The 21,755-nt window shown below is 42.5% G+C and overlaps 2 protein-coding genes across 8 annotated transcripts in view; one reads left to right on the forward strand and one right to left on the reverse strand.

Moving 5' to 3' along the window:
* Kif4a (kinesin family member 4A) overlaps positions 1-14,233 on the reverse strand; it is a 117,585-nt gene extending 103,352 nt beyond the window's left edge. For 3 of the 4 annotated variants that reach the window (XM_042269055.2, XM_076562400.1, XM_076562399.1), the window contains exons 1-5: positions 14,023-14,151; positions 13,600-13,919; positions 13,372-13,486; positions 3,887-4,077; positions 1,477-1,569 (exon numbers count right to left, since the gene is read on the reverse strand). In XM_042269055.2, coding sequence (XP_042124989.1) covers positions 1,477-1,569; positions 3,887-4,077; positions 13,372-13,486; positions 13,600-13,719 — 519 coding nt within the window. In that variant the 5' untranslated portion in view covers positions 13,720-13,919; positions 14,023-14,151. Of the gene's footprint in view, positions 1-1,476; positions 1,570-3,886; positions 4,078-13,371; positions 13,487-13,599; positions 13,920-14,022 lie in introns of all 4 variants that reach the window. The other variant, XM_042269054.2, reaches the window with a different exon arrangement.
* Positions 14,199-17,448, forward strand: Pdzd11 (PDZ domain containing 11). 4 transcript variants are annotated; one of them, XM_006981153.4, is made up of 7 exons: positions 14,199-14,317; positions 14,819-14,918; positions 15,330-15,413; positions 15,624-15,680; positions 16,376-16,474; positions 16,700-16,760; positions 16,907-17,448. In XM_006981153.4, the coding sequence occupies exons 2-7, from the start codon at positions 14,832-14,834 to the stop codon at positions 16,939-16,941; spliced, it is 423 nt and encodes a 140-aa protein (XP_006981215.1). In that variant the 5' UTR covers positions 14,199-14,317; positions 14,819-14,831; the 3' UTR covers positions 16,942-17,448. The 4 variants fall into 4 exon arrangements, with proteins under 4 accessions (XP_006981215.1, XP_076418522.1, XP_076418521.1 ...); XM_076562406.1 differs by lacking the exon at positions 14,199-14,317 and adding an exon at positions 14,322-14,448; XM_042269056.2 differs by lacking the exon at positions 14,199-14,317 and adding an exon at positions 14,379-14,515.
* The last annotated feature ends 4,307 nt before the right edge of the window (positions 17,449-21,755 follow it).

Consider the following 21,755-nt stretch of genomic DNA (forward strand, 5'->3'; position numbering starts at 1 on the left):
TTTTACCTAATTACACGCTGTTAGTGGGGTTTGGGGGCAGGTAGGGAGAAACGAAGCTGTTTAGGCTGGCTTCACAATCTTTTCCTAACACAGCTCTTTTCACTTCCCAGTCCAAGTTTTCCGTCCTAGACAGACTGGTCTAGGCTTATTTTACTTTCCTGCTATAGTTACTCCTTTTTTTTTTTTTTTTTACAATTCATTTATTGTGTAAGTGTATGTGTCCACACACACAGCTGCTACAGCAATCCATCGGCTGCCAAAGCACATGGGTAGAGGGCAGAAGACAACGTGCAGGAGTCAGGCTTGGTGACAAGCATTTTTACCTGCTGGGCCATCTCAACAGACATCTTGTTTGTTTGTTTCTTAAACGCTATCTGAAAATGTTTATAAACTGTTCTTACACCAATTTGTGTTAGGAACACACATCTTTTTGAATCACATGTCTTGCCTCAAACAATGCCTGGGATTCAATTCCTGCCTTCATGTGGGGCACGGCACATAAAACATTTTAAGACATGGTCAAGACGTAGTTCAGCACCCACATTCTTCTTGGTGATAGCAGATATTTTGCCCAGATTTCTTATCTTCATTATGCAAATTATCTTCCTGTATATTTCAAACTTACCAGGCCTGATATTTCAAGTCTGGCTTTAATACCTGGATAACAACTTAAGATCCTGAAGGAAAAAAGACTCAGAAGAACAGGCATCTACTCTTTATACCCTAACTGGTTGCTCTGTTCTTTGTGAAGAGTGGGAAGGAAAGGAGAAGACGGACAAGCTACAATTTCCCACACACACTTCCCCAAGCCTGTTCTACTCAGTCTCATCTACCTACACCCTGGTTCTTCTAGTTCTGAATACTCAAGCACTGTGCCTAGATCACGTGACCAAAGTTCTCAGATAAGTGATCATTTCCCTATGGGGCTATGTACTCTAAATTGTTGTATTGAATTTTCTACTTTTTTATATCATTCCAGAGCCCAGTACAGTGTCTGATGGTCATGTCCAGTAGAAATGTCTATGATCATGGCTATCTCATGTATCTGTGCTAGACAACAAAGTAGTCAGAAGCAACACAGGAAAGTGACCCTTGATGTGTGGCTAGTGTACCTAAGGAACAGATTGTTCTATTTTAATTAATTATAAGCTAAATGCTATCCTGTAGCAAGTGGCTGCCATACTAAAGGGCTCAGTCTCAGAACCCTGTAAACAATATTTTAATTGCTTTTATGTCCTTCAAGAAGAAGAAAGTGATGAAGCTGAATATGAATCTTCCTTTATTTTTTTCCCACAAGAACACTCATCTAGCAATTCCAGATTAACTAAAGGAATTAGAGCCAATAAAACCCCTGAAAGACTGAGATGTTAGCAATCATTCAAAACTACAGTAGCAAAGAAAAGGAATGTAACCTTTAGAACTTACCAACATTTGTAATAACATCAAAAGAAGAAAGAAAAGAGAGGAAAAACACACCTTTATGCCTTCCTTAGGATCCTCCCGGATATTAATTTGAGAAGCTTTCTCACGAGATGGACATAGAAGATCCAAAATTTCTTCATTGTAAATCTGATATTGTTGAAAGAAAGTGGCAAAGTATGTTAACAGTGGCCATCTCTGTGTGGGTTGCAAGATCATGAGTAATTTACACACACACACACACACACACACACACACACACACACACACACAGACACACACACACACCTCACTTGCAGAAATTTTAAAGACTGTAATGGCTGTGGGTACAGCTCTGTGGTAGAGCTCTTGCCTTGCCTATCATTTCCAAGGCTCTGAGGTTGATAACTAACAGTGCAAACAAAAGATAAAAAGGGAAAACAAAGGAGAGGAGAGAGGAGAGGAAGGGGAGAGGAGGGAAGAATAGAGACAGGATGAAGACTGGAGGGGAAGGAAGACAGAAGAGGGAAAAGGGCAGGAAGAGAGAAGAAAAGGAGATGGGGGAGGGGAGGAGGAAAGAAGGAAGGGAAGGGGCAGAGGAAAGGATAAAGAGGAGAAGAAAAAGGACTTTATATGTATTAACTTGACATTTTATAGGGATGAATTCATATTATAACAAAATTAATACTGCTTTTAAGATAAAGTCTCTTGGAACTAGCAGGCACATGAAAAGTTATATGGGTGTTCAAATTCAGTTCTAGTTCAAAGAAGATTTATTTGTATTTTAATTATGTGTGTGTGTCTGTATGTATGTGGGTATGTATATGTGAATACAGGTGCCTGTGGAGGCCTGCAGCATCTGGTCCCCTAGAGCTGGAGGAACTGCACCCAGGGTACTCTCCAAGAACAGCATGTGCTTTGAACCACTGAGACATCTCTCCAGCTCCCAAAGTCAGTTCCTTAGTGATGCTATAACAGTATCACTTTTACCAATTAAAATATGAACAATGGCTGCTTATGGGGAGGGAGGGTGGGAGGTGGGAGCAAGGGAAGAGAAGAGTCGTGACTAATACGTCAGTAAAACTTTACTTAAGAGAATCTTTCATACATGATAAGCACTACACTTATTTACTGTTATTGCTGATGGCATTATTTAACATGCTAGCTTCTGAAATCATTTGTATATTCAATTACCTTGGCCAAGGCTGGATTAATCAAGACTCAAGAAGGCTAATCTGGGTGGGGTTGGAGAGATGGATCAGTGGCTAAAGTGTACTGCTCTTGTAGAGGACCCAAGTTTAGTCCCCAACACCCACAGCAGACAGCTCACAAGTACCTGTAACTGTCGGGAATCTGCACTCACGTGCCCATACCCACATACATACAAATAGACATATACATAATTAAGAAGAAAACAAATCATTGGGCACTTTCAATCCTAGCACTTGGGAGGCAGAGGCAGGAGGATCTCTATGAGTTCGAGGCGGCCAGTCTGATCTACAGAAGTGAGTTCCAGGACAGGCTCCAAAAGCTACACAGAGAAACCCTGTCCCGAAAAACCAAAATAAATAAATAAATAAATCTTTGGAAAATAAAGGGTAATTGTAATAATCTTTAACCTTCTAATTTTACCTCTTATATCTGAAAACATATTAACAACAATGAACTATTTATATACAGTTTATAATTACATTGTATCTGAAAACATATTACAACTCAACATCAGGATAAACTGTTTACATACAATTTATAATTACATGCATAAATTTTTTAAGTTTAATTCTTGTTCCTCATAAATATAACTGCACCACTGCAGTAGAACCAATAAACTAGCTCCTTAGAAGCCAATTCTCTACATATGCCTTATACCTTTTGGTGTCGTGAGGTTAGATTTAATTGGCCAATCAATTTTATACTGATATACACTACAATGCAGGTTCCTATAAGGACAGGGTCTTTAAAATGTTAGTTCACTGATATCTCCCATGTACATGATCTAACTGAGTACCCAGATCAGGGTCTGGCACATAGTAGATGCTCAATAAGTACCTGTTGAGTAAATATACATTTTATCACCACTTACACAGGATAATATTTTGCCTAATTTTTAACAACATTCTTCATGAAGCAGCAGCAGCATTATAACTCAAGCTTTAGCAGTAAAGTGAAATGGAGCACTTTTCTGCATATTCCACAGGCAATCAGTGATACAAGCCAAGCTAAAATTAAAGAATTCCTATCATAGTTTTGCATGGCAGTGCCAATTCTTATAACAATCAGATTAAGCAGATAATTCTAATTAAGAAAAGAACTGGGTCGGATCCAAATCCAACTGAGCAAGTAAGTTTTTGCTATCAATTTATGAAAATGCAATTTACTAAAAATTCAATTTACTAATTTGAGTCATGCCAGGAAAAATCTCATTTGGATGTATTTGCCTACTCAAAGATAATCCTGAAGTCAGAATAACTGGAGAGAAATCACTTACCTCCAAGTAAGACACTTTCAGAGTAAATTCAAAGTCACTCTTTTTATTAATTTCTTTGAAAAGCAGTTGTATTACCCTGGGAATGACCCCAATAGTTGATTCATGTTCTTGCTCTGCAGTGTAGGCACCTCCCATTGAATAGGTTTTTCCAGAACCAGTCTGCCCATAGGCCAGGACAGTTGCATTGTATCCTGGCAAAACAGAAGCCATATGGATAGTGGTGCTCAAAACGATTCATTCAGTTAACAGTTGCTTCCTTAAGACAGAATCCTTGAATAGCAGCTACAAAGAAAAGGTCTGTGGGTTCCATAAAACCAAAGAAAAATACTGGCCTCGGACTGCACCACCTTGTGAAAGCGCTTAAAAGCTAGGAAGTCAAATACAGATGCGACTAGGATAACAAAGGTAGCCAAGTCATGGTAAAAGCCTTTCAAAGATGTATTTGAGGATTTAATACTCCCTATCTCAGACAATTCTAAATTATGGAAAGTAACTAGAAGTCTTAGCAGCCACAGGGGTGGGTGGGGGTGGGTGGGCGGGCACATTTTTTTTTTTTATGAAAGCACATTCTTGCATTCCAGAATTCAGGTGGCTATGGCAGGAGAATTAAGAGTTGGACTGGGACTGGAGAGATGGGTCAGTGGTTAAGAGCCCTGGCTGCACGTTCAAAGAACCCAGGTTCGATTCCCAGCACCCACATGGTAGCCACAACTGTCTGTAACTCCAGGTCCAGGGGATCCGATGCCCTCTCTGAGCAGCAGCTACACATGTGGTGCACAGACACGCAAGAAGTCAAAACACCCATGCTCTTAAAATAAAAAGAAATAAGTCTATAAAGAAAAAAGAAGAGTTGGGATGGGGAGAGAATTTGAAAAGCAGTAACTTCCTTTTTCTTTTCTTTTCTTTTTACAACTGATGAAAGTCCCTATCTGAACTATCTAAACATATACAGACCATATTGTCAGGATCCATGCAGAAATAGCATTTAAGTATGACTCACTGTCATATATATCCTTTGCTTTTATAGAGTATTACTAAAGAATAATCCATTCATAGATGCTCATGAACCAAGCCTGGTAGAGCTTTCCTGTTAATGCCAGCACTTTCAAGAGTTCAAGGCCAAGCTGGGTATGATAGAACACATCTTTAATCCCAACATGCTGGAGGAAGAGGCAGGAGGATCTCTGAGTATGAGACAAGGCAGAACTACACAGTAATAGCGAGTTCGAGGCCAACCAGGGTAAAACATTGAGACCCTGTTTCAAAAAAAGAAAAAAATTCAAGATCAGATTGAGTTACATAAGGATAGTGATACTCTGTCTCCAAAACAGGGCAGAAATTAAAGAAAAAAGTCCATGACACAATTAACTGGGGGAAAAAAGGAAAAAATAGCAGGTTAAAAGTGATTTAAGGGGGGGGGGGGTTGGGGATTTAGCTCAGTGGTAGAGCGCTTGCCTAGCAAGCGCAAGGCCCTGGGTTCGGTCCTCAGCTCCAGAAAAAAAAAAAAAAGATAAAGAAAAAGAAAAAAGAAAAAAAAAGTAATTTAAGTGTAAGTAAAAATAGAGGAAAAGATCAAAAGGCTATGAACTCACATTGTGATGATTATCTGTGACTAATAGGATAGTAAACAACTTTGGGTTTTTTTCTAGTTGTATTTTATAAATTATTAAATGGAATGCAGCATGAAATAGTGGCTGTGTTTCCTATTGTTGCCTATCCAATCTGTATTGTTTGCAGAAAGACAGGTAAGATGTATACCTGTTTGAGCTTAATTCAAATCAAAGTATTATTTTCTACATCTATTTTTATTTTTTGTCTTGCCAGAGAATATAGAATACTACTTGTACATTTCCTTTTATACCATAAGTTTTGAGTTTTGACTGAAACTGGAAGCAGGTAATCCTAGCTACAACTATAGCAATTTTTTAAAAAATAAACAATTAGATAATATATGGGTCATTCACACATTCAATTTATTATAACTACTAATTAACTATAAAGTAGGAGCTAAAGAAACTGTAAATTCAAATTTACTTCAACATCTAATAAATACCCCAGAAAGCCTTCCCTTATGAGAGGATTAGACACAGTCTAAAGGCAACTCTGTTAAAACAGCCATTGTATTTTTGCCAAAGCTGTCATCTATTTACCTAGATAATTTTGGAGTTAAAAAGAAAAATCTTGGGACTGGAGAGATGGCTTAGCAGTTACAAACACTGGCTGCTCTTCTAGAAGACCCAGGTTTGGTTCCCAGCACACACATGGTGGCTTACAACTACCAGAAACTCCAGTCTCAGGGGATCCAATGCCCTCTTCTGGCCTCCACAGACACTGCATGTACGTGTATACAAACGCAAATCCAGTCAAAACACCCATACATAAAGCAAGCAAGCCAGCAAGCAAACAAACCCACCCCCAAAACCCCACAACTTTTTAAAACCTAAAAATAGAAAATGGAAAAAAAATTAAATTTTGAAAAAAAAAACATGCTCATTTAACTGATAACTCTGAAGTTTTAAAAAGAACTTTTCTGGCGTGGTAGTTCAACACCTTGAATTTCAGCACTTGGGAGGCAAAAGCAGGCAGATTTCTGTGGATTTTAAGCCAGCCTAGTCTACACAGCAAGTTCCAAGCAAGCCAGACCCTGTCAGAAGAGGAGAGGAGAGAAGAGGGGAGGGGAGGAGAGGGGAGAGGAAAAGAGAGGAGAGGGGAGAAGGGGGGGGGGAAGAGACCTTTCTGCTCTAAGTGAAAGCTCTTAACCTGTAAATTGATATATTGCTGCTATAACCTGATATGACTGTGGGACAAGAAAATAACATTCTCTAACTTTCTACAATATCACAGATAGGGACAAGCGGCAACATCTTGGGAAACCAGGTTTTAGTACTGTGTCTAAAGCACTCCGGACTCTGGTACCAGGAGTCCAGAGTATAAGGGGATACTATTGAGCTGAATATAAAAAAAACTAGATTTGTTCTTGAATTTAAGAATGGTGTTAAGTCGGGCAGCAGTGGCGCACGCCTTTAATCCCCGCACTCAGGAGGCAGAGGCAGGCGGATCTCTGTGAGTTCAAGGTCAGCCTGGGCTACCAAGTGAGCTCCAGGACAGGCGCAAAGCTACACAGAGAAACCCTGACTCAAAAAACCAAAACAAAACAAAACAAAAAAAACAAACAAAAAGACTGGTGTTAAACAAACACATGTATATCTGAATCACTTTATACTTGCTGTTGTCTTCAAATAATAGTTTCATTCCCATAAGTCCCAGGTTAAGAATACCAAAGAAGGGGCTGAAGGAATGGCTCTGTGGTTAAGAGAGTGCACCGCTCTTCCAGAGGACCTGAGTTCAACTCCCAAGCACCCACTTCAGGTGGCTCACAACCAGCTCCAGAGGAATCTGACACTTGTGGCCTCTATGGACACCTGGACTCATGTGCACATACTCTCACACAGAGAAAGGTAGGCAGGCAGGCAGAAAAGACAGACACACACATAACAAAAAATAGACGAATAAAAAGTACAACTATTGCACTCTTACTAAACTATGGGAGCACATTTGAGGAAACTGACCAGATAGTGAAGAGTCTAAAAAAATACTTTGTTTCAGAAATGGCTAAAGAAAACAGGGGTGGTAGCGGGGCATGGTGGCTCAGGCCTGTAAGCCTGACATTCAGGAGAATGAGGCAAAAGAATTACAGGTTCTCTACTGCATTACATAATGCATTCAAAGTCTGCTGTTTTCAAAACAATGAGACTCTGTTTTCAAAACAAATAACAGGATGCATGTGATATGAAGGGGGAAAGAGGAAAATGGTGGTGGGGCTTTAATTGCAGAGGAGCTAGAGAGGACAATACGGGAGCGGGAGGTAGAGGGACAAATAATACTAAGGATGTTTGAGGATTCCATAAGGAATCATACTATTTTTATTAAAATTACATATAATACATATAAGTGTATGTATATGCATATATAGTTTAAGTGAACTTATGCCACCTGGGTTGACAATGTTCCCCCTCAAGAGTCATAGATTATCTAACAAAAATCCTAGTACTAGAAATGAGAAACCTCCTTTCAAGTTGTTGGTCAGAGGAAACGCGACTCCCAGTACAATACAGGCTACTACTGTTGCATCCCAGAGGCTGAAGGTTAAGTCCCTGTTGCTGAAGATACCGTGCACTTTGGACACTGGACTTGGGGATCTACAATGGATCTGACCTGGAAGCTTCCTCCCTGGGGACTAGCTTTCATAGCATATGAAAGTGCTAAGCAAACTGCCAAGCGAGGGAAGTAACCAATAGTCCGACCTAGCTGTGAAGCCTATGAATCACAACAGTGACCAGCATAGCATGATAGCCCTAAAGGTTCAATAGTGACACTCAATATCTTGGTGGTAACCAACTGCTTTCTAATTGGACTAAGGCCCCCTTGACAGGAAGGAAATCATGCCTGATACACAGAACCTAGACAATTACCCGAGGTTAGTGAGGTCATGGATCTTGTAGAACCTACTACAGCTGCTTTACTAAACCAGTATAATTCCTAATTGCATTCTAAACACTTATCCTTATACCCACCTAGAAAAGACAGACAGGCTTCACTCATGATACCTCAACAGTATAGATGCCTAAACAAGACCTGAAGAAGGCCAATACCAACAGACACGCTAACGTGGAAGGGGGAAACCTCACAGGGCCCCGCTCTTACACAAAGAACTACAGGCAATTAACAGCTGCTGAGAGAGGGAGAATTAGTCTTCCCCAGGGATGTTCCCCCTTAATTGGTTAAGTGGTCAGTCCTGAAATCATATACATATAAGCAACACGAAACAGACTCAGCAGCTTCTATTGACATATTATGCACTGGAGAGAGACAGAGACAGAGAGACAGAGAGAGACACAGAGAGGAACACAGAGAAAGAGAGTGTGTTAACTATAACAGTTAAAAATAGGCCATATACTTAAGGGAAAAAGTGGTGAGACATGTTAGGAGTTGGAGAGGGGAAAGGAAGGGGGGACAATTTAATTATTAAAAATAAATAGGATGAGGAAGAGAGTGGAGGGAAGAAATAGTTAATTAGATGAAAATTAACAAAGTCATAGAAAAGAGAAAAGTAATTAGAAGAGAATTAGAACCATATGTTTTTCAAATATGCAAAAAGGCAAGAAAACACTAACTTTACAGTAAGTGGGAAAATTTGGCAGATTTATACCTTAGATTATCAGAATGAACATCAGCAGTAATAGACAAATCAAAGCCGGGCGGTGGTGGCGCACGCCTTTAATCCCAGCACTCGGGAGGCAGAGGCAGGCGGATCTCTGTGAGTTCGAGGCCAGCCTGGGCTACCAAGTGAGTCCCAGGAAAGGCGCAAAGCTACACAGAGAAACCCTGTCTCAAAAAACAAACAAAAAAAAAATATAGACAAATCAAAACCATGTACTGCCTGACAGGAATCAGTGAAAATACAGAAGCAAACCTGTGGTATTTCTGGCTAAAAAACACACAGCTCAGATTTTATCATAATGTCAGATAAAAGCAAACAGAAGGCCGGGCGGTGGTGGCGCACGCCTTTAATCCCAGCACTTGGGAGGCAGAGGCAGGCGGATCTCTGTGAGTTCGAGGCCAGCCTGGGCTACCAAGTGAGTTCCAGGAAAGGCGCAAAGCTACATAGAGAAACCCTGTCTCTAAAAACCAAAAAAAAAAAAAAAAAAAAAAAGCAAACAGAAACATATAGGTAAGTGCTCTGTAATCTTCAAGTATCAAGACAATGAAAGTTTAAAAGAACACAGTAAACAAACGTTCAAGAACTACTCTATACTTGGGGACTAAATAACATGATTTTTGAACTAAATCCTTTTGCTATTAAAGGACATTAATAAAACACTTGGCAAAGCGTGACTAGGTCTGGGGGTTAGATGGTGGTAATGTGATAATGCACCTCGTGTCTGACAGCCTTGCCATGCACTGACGACTCTTACAGGAAACAGTGAAGTATTCGGGGATCACTGGGGCAACAACTTACCACAAAGGATTCCGGGAAAAAGGGCTTCTTTATGCTGTTCTTACAACGTTTCTGTAACTACCGTGTTTAAGTTTTAAAACGAGGGAATAGATAGAGCTCACTTTGTAGAGTACTTTCCTAGCAAGCAAAAGCCCTGGTTTGCTTGCCAGCACACAATAAACCAAACCAAGGACAGAGGTGCACATCTGGAATCCCGACACTTGGAAGGTCACAGAGAGACCCAAAAGTTCAAGGTCATCCCTAGTTATTTAGTGAGTTCTAGGAAAGGCTGCACTACATTGAGACCTTGTCTCAAAGAAAAAACAGGGCTGGCAAGATGGCCTGGTGAGTAACAGCACTTACTGCCAAGCCTGACGACCTGCATTTGGTCCCCAGAACCCGAACAGTGGAAGAACTAACTCCTGCACGCTGTTCTCTGACCCTCACATGTTCATTGTGACACATCAGCACCACAATTCACACTAAACAAATAACATACAGCTGTGTAAACCCAACACTGGGAGGGCAGACACAGGTGGATCCTGGGGACTTGCCCGCCAGTCAGTTTAGCTGAAATGGTTCAGTGAGGAACCCTGCCTCACCAAAAAAAAAAAAAAAAAAAAGATGGAGAGCAATGGAGGAAAACACCTGTTGACCTCTGACCTCTAAAAGACATGCATGAGCAAGGACACCTGTACAGACATGTGCATACATTTAGATATTCACTATACCCTGAGACATGGCATCATTTAAGTTTTGTTGTTTGTTTTTTGACCTTTTCTTTTGGTTTTACGAGACGGAGTTTCTCTGTGTATCCCTGGTTATCCTGAAACCCACTTTGTAGACCAGGCTGGCCTTAAAATCAGAGATCCACCTGCCTCTGCCTCCCTGAGTGCTGGGATTAAAGACAAGAGCGACCACTGCCTGGCTTAAGTTTTCTTTTCTAACTCTATTTACAGGGAAAACACTGTAGTTCAGCAATAATCCTTTGTGATAAGTTGTTGACCCAGTGATCCCTGAATACTTCACTGTTTCCTGTAAGAGTCGTCAGTGCATGGCAAGGCTGTCAGATACGAGTTGCATTATCACATTACTACCATCTAACCCCCAGACCTAGTCACGCTTTGCCAAGTGTTTTAAAGAAAGAACTCATTTTTTTTTCCTGAACGATTTGTGATGAATTTTTTTATGAGTGTGTGTACCTGTGTGAGTTTATGTGCACCACACGCAGGCAGGTGCCTGTGGAGGCCAGAGGGCATCCGATAACCTGCAACTGGAGTTATGAGTAGTTTGTGAGCTGCTTGATGTGAGTGTGGGGAACCAAACCTGGGTCGTCTGCAAGAGCAGTAAGCATTCTTAACCACTGGGCCATGAGTCCAGTACCTATGGTATCACTTTTAAAGGATGAAAGCATATTTGAATAGCTGTTGCTTAGAAGGCTTGAGCTTACCTAGAATGTTGAACAAAGATCACAGGGTAGAAATTACTGGGTGGTAAATAGCTTTTCAGTATTGAGATCCTTGTTACATAAATAAAGTTGTATAAAGGCTGATAAGATAGATAGTTCAGCACATGGATTTCAATATCTGGGACACAGACGGTAGGAGAGTACCGTCTCCTTCCTGTAAGCTGTCCCAACTCCCTTCTCCCACACTGTGACACACACTCACACAAAATAATAATTGTAAAAAACAAAAAAAAACACAAAAACAAACAAACAAACAAACAAACAAAAAACGGAGATGTCCAAAAGAAAGCAGCTCTCAAATGGGCTACTCTATGATTCTATGTCTTCTCTGTCAAAGAAAAAATGTCAACAGACACTGGAGGTGGTTGTAGTGGTGCACGTGCATAACCCCAAGACTTTAGGGGGAAAGACAGAAGGATCAGGAGTTAAGGGTCAGCTTCTGCTACATATCTAATTTGAGGTCATCCTGGGCTAAATGAGACCCTGCCACAAACAAGGCACTGGAAGTTCATCTAATTGCTAGAAAGCATTTTTCTTTAGATGAAAAGTTAGGCTAGATTGTATGCAATGTATTTTATAATTTAAAAGCGCTAATATGATATGGTTCCAATTTTTAAATGAATAGCTGTTAAGATCTGCACAAGATCAAGCCAGGCAAAATCCCAGCAGGGGTACAGGGTGCCACTCACGAAGTCCCACACCTAGCTGAGGAACTACTAGCAATTGATGGTTACTAGAGGAGGGATCGGTTTTCTTCAGGGATCTGGCCTGCAGAAGCTACCCACGCTCCATAAGATGTTTCTACATACTGGCACCATTAAATAGACTTTGTGTTTAAGAAAAAAGAGAGTGTATGTGCTAGAGACAGGGGAAGAATTGGAGGAGAGGAGATGGGAGAAGATTTGATAAAAACACATTATATGCATGTATGAAATTCTCAAATAATTAGAAAAAATGAATAAGCACTGTACTAAAATAATAATTAGACATCTCTCAGGTTCTACTCTCTTTGGAATCCTGCTATTATAAACCTTAGCTCTGCAGTAAAGATTATTAACTGGTCATAGTATTCAAGGGCTTTAAAAAAAAATCTAAAAAATTCTACTCATCATTCAATACCTGTCTCAAAAGTTCCCTATGCTTGGAAATTCACCTAAACTCCCCTAAAAGGAGTTAGTGCCAACCTTCTATTTTTCATAACCACTTTGTAGGAAAGTAGTGAAACTTCTACAGTAGGACTCATTGCGTGTATTCACACATGCTACACATTAAACAGGGTCTCACTATGTAGCCCTGGCTGACCTGGAACCCTATATGTGTATATCAGACCAGGCTACCCTTGAATTTACAGAGATTCACTTTCCTCTGCCTGCCCCCTGGGTGCTAGGATTAAAAGCATGCACCATCACATCCATTTTTGGCTACATTGTGAGTTTTAAAGCTAGCCTGGACTATAAGAAACTCTAGGAAAAAAAGAAAAGAAAAATCACACAAAAAATTTTAAAATACATGTAAAATTTTAAGTTTTGCAATGTCTTCAAACTCACTTATGTAGTCCTCTCCCTGTTCTCTGACCCTCTGGACTTTGAACTCCTTCAGAGGCTTTATTACTTATCTGAATACTGTGGCTCGGGACTCCAGCAGGTTGGCACACCATCAGCACCAAAGACCACATAGTCTATATTTTGCTTTGTTTTTTGTGTGTTTGTGTGACAGGGTTTCTTTGTGTAGCCCAGGCTGGCCTGGAACTCAGAGATCTGCCCGCCTTTGCCTCCCAAGCCCTGGGATTAAAGGCGTGTGCCACCATACTCAGAGCTGTGATCCCAAGACAACAAAATATGTCTAGGTCAAAGATAAACAGGACAATCTAAAACTGGCTTCAAGGGTAGAAAGATTTTACTAGGCTGTGAGTTTTTTTTTTAAGGATGGAGTCTGTTTCAGCCATTCCTATTTGTAGTGCCTATATGACCCACACATAATATATGCTCAAAAAACGGTCAGTGAATTAAACAGCCTCACCTTTAAATATGCCTTTTATGAGTGGAGCTACTGCTGTATTAAAGACCTCTTCCTGTTCAGTAGAGGGGTCAAACACAAAATCGTAGGTAAACGATTTATCAGTACCAACCACCACCTGCAAAAGGCAAGAGACAAGGCTTGGGGCGGGAGCTAAACACCCAGACCACGCCCCTCCTGCTGCCTAGCCGCCGAGGCAGCTGTGAAAAGCGGCTCTCAACTCTTACCCACCTGAGGCTCTCCGGGCACAAAGGAAAGGCACGTCTGGCAGCCCTCATTAATCTCTTTAGAGACCAGGGGGCGACAACGCAGTGCCACTCTCACAGGAATTCCCTTCACCTCTTCTTTCATGGTAGCAGCTCTGTAGGTGTCGGCGCGGAGTGAAGCCGGCTCTCCGCGGGGGCTCCGGAGGAGGCTGGCCGGAGTGGAAAGTCCCGCAGGCAGGAGGAGACCTCGGCACTCGGCGGTACAGCCTCCCTTCCCAGCGGGATCACTGTCTCGGGTCACTCTCAGACTTGGCCACCGTCTAATCAGTCCCAACACTGTGCTATCTGAAATCAAACGCAAATAAACTCCAGCGGACACAGCAACTATGCCAAAGCCCTAACGTGCTGGAAAGGGCAGGATCTGAGCTCCCGCGGCCCCGTAACTCACCAAGCTACACGTCCTTTTCCCGGATCTTCCCTGGCGCCCTGTTCCAACTGGAGCTTTAACCGCCAAGTTTCAAATTGATCCCAGAGGCGCCAGCCAATCGGAGCGCAGACAAGCCTGTGACAGGAGCACGCGTGTGAGCACGCACAACGTGACGCCGGGGGGGGCGGGGGGAGCTTGGGAGCCGGCTCGCCCAGAGCGAGCTCCGCCCGTGCTCGCTGCTAGCAAGCATCCGCTTCCGGTTCCTGGGCCGGATTGGCCGCGAGCCGAGGCGCCGCGGAGGGAGGCCTGTTTGCCGGTGAGGTGGTGCTGCGTTAAGTGGTCGTGAGCGCGGGATTCGGGCGGGATGCGGGACCCGGATCTGGAAGGCAGTCGGTCCTGACGGAGTCCACCTGTAGACAGCACCTTGACTAAGCACCTCTAGAGAAAGTGGGACGGTGCCTGTCCCCAAGCCCTATGGGATAGTTAAGAGTTGGCTCTCCCTTGCTGTTTTAAGGTAGACCTTTGTAGATACGATCCTAATTTCCTCATCCCTAGGTTGAAGGTGGTGACACCTGTATTTATAGAATTGTGAGAAATGAGAACATGCCATTAGAGTGCTTAACAAGGTCCTAGGCATCTAGATATTTAGAAAAATTGATAGATTTTTTTTTTGGCCACCTTTCCCCGCTCCAGTCTTAACACCTCCTTATGGGCTAGGCCCATAAATGGATGGCCTTAGGATGGGATTCCTTCTGAAACTTAAGAGAGCTTGGTCCTTTTTAAATCATTTTTGTTTGCTTTGATTTATCCTTTTCAGGGCTTTGCCTGAAATGGACACCCGGATTCCTTATGATGACTACCCAGTGGTTTTCCTGCCTGCCTATGAGAATCCTCCAGCATGGATTCCTCCTCATGAGGTGGGAACCATCTGCATTCCTGAACTACCCACCTCCAAGTATGAGATATACGAAAGATAAAGTGGCAGGGTTATGCAACTCAATGGGGAGTGATTCTTAGGTGAATTCCAAGCAACAGGGACCCATTGGAACCTGCTTGTAGAATCATCCTGCCAGAGCCTTTCACGCAAGTGAATTCTGAAAATTCAGAACCTTAGTTTCCATCCTGTCAATTAAAAAAAAAAAAAGGAATAGTGATCTCTGGGGCTGCTACTCCTGACATGGAATATCTCATTTAGACTGTTACTATGTAAACTGAGTCTATGACTTTACCACTTCCTGACTTATAGCTGATTTATTAATGTTCTAAAGGAAGGTAGATGTGACATCCAAGACTGGGAATAAGATTTCTGAGATTGCTGTGTCTTACAGAGAGTGTACCACCCAGACTACAACAATGAGCTGACCCAGTTTCTGCCCCGAATTGTCACACTGAAGAAGCCCCCTGGCGCTCAGGTAAACTTACAGAGATTCCTGTTCTAGTCTACATTTTGTCCATGCCAAAAGTTGGCCATGGTTGGGGTGTGGATGTGGATTGGGAAGTAGGTGACCAGAAAAGCTGATGCTTCCATAGTGTCTCCTTTTCTTCTGAGTACACTGATGCTCCTGAATGTTCTTGTGTCTGTGGTCTGTACTGAGTCCCCATTCTGTGCCCCTGTCTTTCAGTTGGGATTTAACATCCGAGGAGGAAAGGCCTCCCAGCTAGGCATCTTCATCTCCAAGGTCTGTATATGAATGTGTGTGTGGCAAACTATATTACTAGCTACTTCCCTTTTAACAAAGGGCATTTATTAAAATACACTGGTACCCCAATGGCTGGAAAATGGATGAGCCAATAGAGTCATAGAATGGACATAATAGGAATTCACCCTTTCCTTCTCAAAATTGCATTTGGGTCAGGTGTGGTGGGGCATGCCAGTAATCTGAGGACTCTAGAGGCAGAAGCAGGAAGATAGGGAGTCAGTAATAAGAATCTATAAAGCAGGCCGGGCGGTGGTGGTGCACACCTTTAATCCCAGCACTCTGGAGGCACAGGCAGGCGGATCTCTGAGTTTAAGGACAGCCAGGGCTACACAGAGAAACTTTCTTGAAAAAAACCAAACAACAACAAAAAAGAATCTATAAAGCCAATGGCACGCCTTTGATCCCAGCACTCGGGGAGGCAGAGGAGATGGATCTCTGAGTACAAGGCTGCCTGGTGTATGGATCGAGTTCCAGTACTACACAAAGAAACCCTGTCTCAAAAACCAAAAAAGAAAAAAAAGGCCAAAACCAAACTGAGAACCAAATTTCATTTGACAAGCCGCTATTTCCCTGTGGTGTCCCAGAAAATAACACATTTGAACAGCACTGCATTTCCCCTGCCGTCTCCTGAAACTATTCTGTCTCAGTTACATGTGCTATCCCTTTACTAACAGGTGATTCCAGACTCGGATGCACATCGAGCAGGACTTCAAGAAGGGGACCAAGTTCTAGCTGTGAATGATGTAGATTTCCAGGATATTGAGCACAGCAAAGTAAGCATGGCACCTGGGCTGTAGTTGTGTAAGAAGCCATCTCAGGTAGGACAGGTTGGACAGGATTAGCCTAATCTGTAAGAAAGCATCTCTTCAAGGGAAGTGTACCAGAAGAGAGCAGCTGTCAGTGACCTAGATGTTTGAAGTGGCACATTACATTCCTTTGTTATGTTTCTGTCCTGGGTAATATCTCTTCATTTGTACAAGCTGCCGTGTTCCTTCCAGGCTGTTGAAATCCTGAAGACAGCCCGAGAAATCAGCATGCGTGTGCGCTTCTTTCCTTACAGTAAGGCACTTTTTTTTTTCTTACATGGCAGGGTTCTAGGTAACTAGAACTCTTTTTAATGTGGATAACAGCAAACCCTGGAAGTTGGGGGTGGGAAGTTGGGAGTTCAGCCTGAAAATAATGTGCTGTGTTCTTTCCTACCCCAGATTATCATCGGCAAAAGGAGAGGACTGTGCACTAGAGACTTACAGCCCACAGCCCTCCATGTGGAATCTGCCAGAGCAAGCTGGCTAGCCCTCCGAGAAGCCAGGCAGGAAATTCTACTCTCAGCGCCTTCCTGGCTTAGTGGATGGGGAGGATGGGGAGACAGCTTACCAGCTGCATTCTATATAAACTGTACTGTACTTGGAGTTCCCTAGTTTCCTAGGTGAGTTTTATTCTGGAAAAGGAGAAAGCAGAAAGATGATGCTGTCTAGATGTCTGTAGCCTATGTAGAAAGCCAGCTGGAAGGCATTTATCAGGTACCACAGATTGGTCACTTAGCATTTTATTTGTAGGAATCAGTAGAAAAAAAGAGTCTGAGGGGCCTTCCATCTGATTTGCCTGGCCATGCCATCCAGTCCCCGTACATATACTTTGGAGTCCCATACACTTGGGAGACTCCAAAGAGACACTGTTTTTGCTCCTTCCTCCTCATCCCCCCCCCCAAGTAAAAACACAATACTGAATAAATGTGGCTTGAGTGATACTATTTGGATATAAATACCATTGAGTAAAAACAAACCCACAACAAGCAAACACTGGAAGAAACACCACCACCATACCTACTTTACAGCTCTCTGTATCTGGCCAGAATACTTGGGACGTTAGAGAACCTTAGCTGTAGAATAACCAAGAGATGCCTAGGGTCAAGGGCCCTGCAGGGTAAAACTGCCCCTTCCCCAGGAATGTTAGGCTTTCTGCTACAGGGGATGGCATTAGTTAGTATCTTCTCCTTTCCCCCATTCTCTGATCTGGAACTCAAACCGAGGAAGTAGCATGGGTACATTTCTTCTCACAAGCAGCAGTAGGAGACTGGTTGCTGATTTCCCGCTTGTAGTAGTTCGAGTAGTGGTAACTTACAACTTCCTCCTTTTTCTGACCCCACCCCCCAATACCTTTCTGTCATCCTAGATATTTAATGACTGACCATTGACCATTAGATACTGCACCGATCCCATCTGGGCCATCTCCACGTCAGAATTTAAAGGGTTTTTCTCTGAAGGAGGGAGGTATTGCTATAATGAAAGTACAAATTTGGACTTAAAAAGAGTCCTAGGAAGAGCCATGAAGATGACTCCCTGGGTTGAAAGGATGCCTGCTCCCAAGCTGACCATCTGAGTTTGCTCCCCAGGCCCCACATGGCGGAAGGAGAGAACTGCTTCCCAAAGTTGTCTGTTGCCCTCCACCTGCAGCCTTGGCATACAGGCTCACACAAGAATCCTGGGGAGCTGAGCTGAGTCTCCTAATTCCTTCTGGAGAGTGAGTCTTTGTGGGAGAACTAGAAATGTCCCTTTTTAAATAAACACCACAGAACCTGGCTCTTGCCGTGAATCCTACCCCAGCTGTACTAAAGGGCTTGCTAGAGGCTCAGTTCTGTTAGGTGGCACTGTACCTTCTGAGCAGAGCTGGAGGTAGAATTAGCTCAAGTCTTCCCGAAAGACTTTTATCCTCTAATTTGCTCTGCTGACCCCCAGTGGCCATCTGAGAAAGAAAAGCTTGGATATTTTCAGCAAAATTATTAGCTGAGTCTACCGAACGTTAAAGTCAACACTCTTTCCATGCTTAATCAACTTGTGTTGTGTTTATTTTTTTTCTGAGACAGGTTCTTGCTATGTAGTCCAAGCTGGCCTTGGACTCATCTTCCCACTTCAGCCTCTGAAATTCAGAGAATACAGGTGTAGACCGCTGTACCCAGCTGTGGTTAACAGGTGTTGTGTGTGTATGTATGTGTGTGAGAGAGAGGGATTGTGTGTTTGCGCATGTGTGTGTGAAGGTCTGAATCAACTCTCTTAATCACGACCCACCTTATTTTTGGAGACAGTATCTCTCACTGAACCTGAATCTCTGTAGCTGGTCTGTTTGGCCTCCTCTCTCTGCCTCCCCAGTGCTGGGATCACAGGTATGTGCTACCACATCCAGGATACCTTGTTTTGAGACAGGGTCTCGCTATTATGTAGCTCTGGCTCTCTTGGCACTTGCCTCTGCTGGGATGAAAGGTATGCGCCAACATGACAGACATCCAGCGTTTTTAAGTGCACTATGGGATTCAAACTCAGGTCCTCATGTTTGTTCAACAAGGACTTTACTAACTGAACCATCGGTATAGCCTCCCGTGGAGATTTTTTTTTCCTCACCATGGGTTTGTTAATTCAGCACTCAAGCTTTACATCTCATCTAAGGTGCAGAGAACATTGCAGAAAGGGGGAGTGGCGTGGAAATGTGTCAGAGCCAGAGGATAGATGGGAGGGCTCTCTTCTGCCTTCTGGATATGACATAGCCTTGGCGTCACGAACACACCGCAGCGATGGTTACCTGCACAAGACCTTCGAGATTTGTATGATGAGCGAGGGGAAGCCCATCGAAGTTTCTTGTAAAGGTCTTGCTCTAGGACAGCTGGTCTCAACCTGTGGGTGGCAACACTTTACGGGTCGAACGAGCCTTTCACAGGGGTCACCTAAGACCATCAGAAAACATAGATATTTGCGTTACAGTTCATAAGAGTAACAATTACAGTTAGGAAGTAGCAACGGAAATGATTTTCTGGTTGGGGGTCAGCACAGCATGAGGAACTGTGTTAAAGGGTCACAGCATCAGGAAGGTTGAGAACCACTGCTTTAGGATGAGGTTCGCAGGTGTTCATTATTTTAACTTTACTAATGTGGTTATTGTTTTAAATAATATTCTTCAAGGCCCAGTAGAGTGACACTGAGTTGGATTTCAGGTTAAACATCATTTATCATACAGGGGCCTTGCAGCCGGGAACCTGGGAGAGGAGACCCAGCAACACCCAGCTCATGGGTTTTACAACCATCTGGGCCAGTGAAGTGGCTTAGCAGGTGAATGGCCTGAGTTTGATCCCTATGATCCCCATGAACAGATTTTTGCAGGTTATCCTCTCACCTCCACATGTATGCCATGACACATGTGCACACACAGTAAGTAAATAATAAATGCAAAAGGCAACTTATTGGAGAAGTGAGCTCAAAAGTTCCAGCCATCGTGGCTGGAGAGATGCCTCATCGGTTATGAGCATTAGTGGCTCGTCCACAGGACCCAGGTTCAGTTCCTAACACCTACATGGTGGCTCCAAACCATCAGTAACTGCCCTTCCAGAGAATCCAATACTCTCTGCCCTCTTCAGCCACTGGGTATGGATGTGGTGCACACATAATTTTTCAAAATTCTTTATTTTTTGATATCATAATATAATTACATCATTTGCTCCCCTTTTTTCCTCCTTTTAAACCTTCCCATATATCCTTCCTTGATTTTTTTCAAATTCTTGGCCTCTTATATATTCTTTGATTAATTTTCTTTCATTGATTGTTATTGTTACAATGGTTACTTCACTCAATATGATCTTTTCTAGTCCCACCCATTTACCTGGAAAGTTGATGATTTTATTTTTTTACAGCTGCATAATACTCCATAGTGTATATGTTTCATTATCCATTCAGGTCACCATCATTCAGGCTGTTCCCATTTCCTAGCTATTGTGAATAGAGCAGCAATGAACATGGCCGAGCAAGTACCTTCAGAGTAAGATGTCAAGTGCTGTAGCCGGGTCCTGTGGTTGGTTTATTTTTAGCCTTTTGAGAATTCTCTCTGCTGATTTCCAGAGTGCTGCAACAGTGTGCCATTTCACCAACAATGAATGGGAGTCGTGTCCCCCCCCCATCCCCTCCAGCATGTGCTGTAGGTTCTTTTGTTGATCTTTGCCATTCTGACTGGGGTAAGGTGAAATCTCAAAAGTTGTTTTCATTTGCATTTCCCTAATTGTCAGGGACAATGAACATTTGTGAGATGTTTCTTAGCCATATTTTTTTCTTTTGAGCATTCTTTTCTCCAGGTCCCAGACCCATTTTTTTTAACTGGGTCATTTGTATTGTTTTCGTTTCAGTTGATTGTTTTGTTATTTTTGTTGTTGTTTGTTTTTTGAGTTCTTCATATATTCTGGGTATTAATTCTCTGTCAGATGTATAGCTACGCACGATTCTCTCCCATTCTGTGGGATTCCTCTTCACTCAGTTGATTGTTTTTTAACTGTACGAAAGCTTTTTAGTTTTACGACGTTCCACTTGAGAGTTGTTAGCCTTGAATCTTGAGTAGATGGAGTCTTATTGGGAAGGCCTTTCCTAAACCTATATCATGTAGTATACTGTTTCATGTATAGCTCTTGGATCCCTTTGGAGCTAGTTTTTTTGCAAGGTGATAGATGTGGGTCTAATTTCATCCTTCTGCATGTAGACAATCAGTTTTCACAGCACCATTTGGTGAAGATGCTTTCTTTTGTACCAGGTATGTTTTTAAGCATCATACATGCACAAAGTTTAGTGAAACCTGAGTAAAAAATGTCCTGGCCTTTGAAGTTACCCTGGCTGCTTTAGAACTGCATCCTGTATAGGTGTCTTTTAGTCATCAATGAAGATGCTAGGGTGCTCTGTGTCACCCAGTAGCTGTGCGATGTAGTAAAAGAAACTGACAGCTTCTGGGAGCTGTTTATTCTTAACTACAGGAGTTGGGAGAGAATATTAAAACCATAAAAAAAAAATCAGGCCAGGCCTTTGATCCCAACACTTAGGAGGCAGAGGCAGGAAGATCTCTCTCTGTGAATTCTAAGCCAAACTAGTCTACTTAGCCAGCTCCAGAACAGCCAGGACTACATAGAACAATGGTTTTCAACCTTCCTAATGATTATTTTGACCATTTAATACATTTTCTCTTGCTGTGGTGACTTCTCATGCTGTGGTGACTCCCAATCATAAAATCATTTCCGTTGCTACTTCATAACTT

Source organism: Peromyscus maniculatus, chromosome X (genome assembly GCF_049852395.1).
Source record: "Peromyscus maniculatus bairdii isolate BWxNUB_F1_BW_parent chromosome X, HU_Pman_BW_mat_3.1, whole genome shotgun sequence".
NCBI classification, from domain to species: Eukaryota; Metazoa; Chordata; class Mammalia; order Rodentia; family Cricetidae; genus Peromyscus; species Peromyscus maniculatus.

Bases quoted from the DNA above. Each gene is read 5' to 3' on its own strand.
- Pdzd11 (XM_006981153.4), top strand. From the start codon at position 14,832: ATGGACACCCGGATTCCTTATGATGACTACCCAGTGGTTTTCCTGCCT. The intron at 15,414-15,623 runs GTAAACTTACAG...CCTGTCTTTCAG, and splicing joins AGAAGCCCCCTGGCGCTCAG to TTGGGATTTAACATCCGAGG. The intron at 16,761-16,906 runs GTAAGGCACTTT...TTCCTACCCCAG, and splicing joins TGTGCGCTTCTTTCCTTACA to ATTATCATCGGCAAAAGGAG.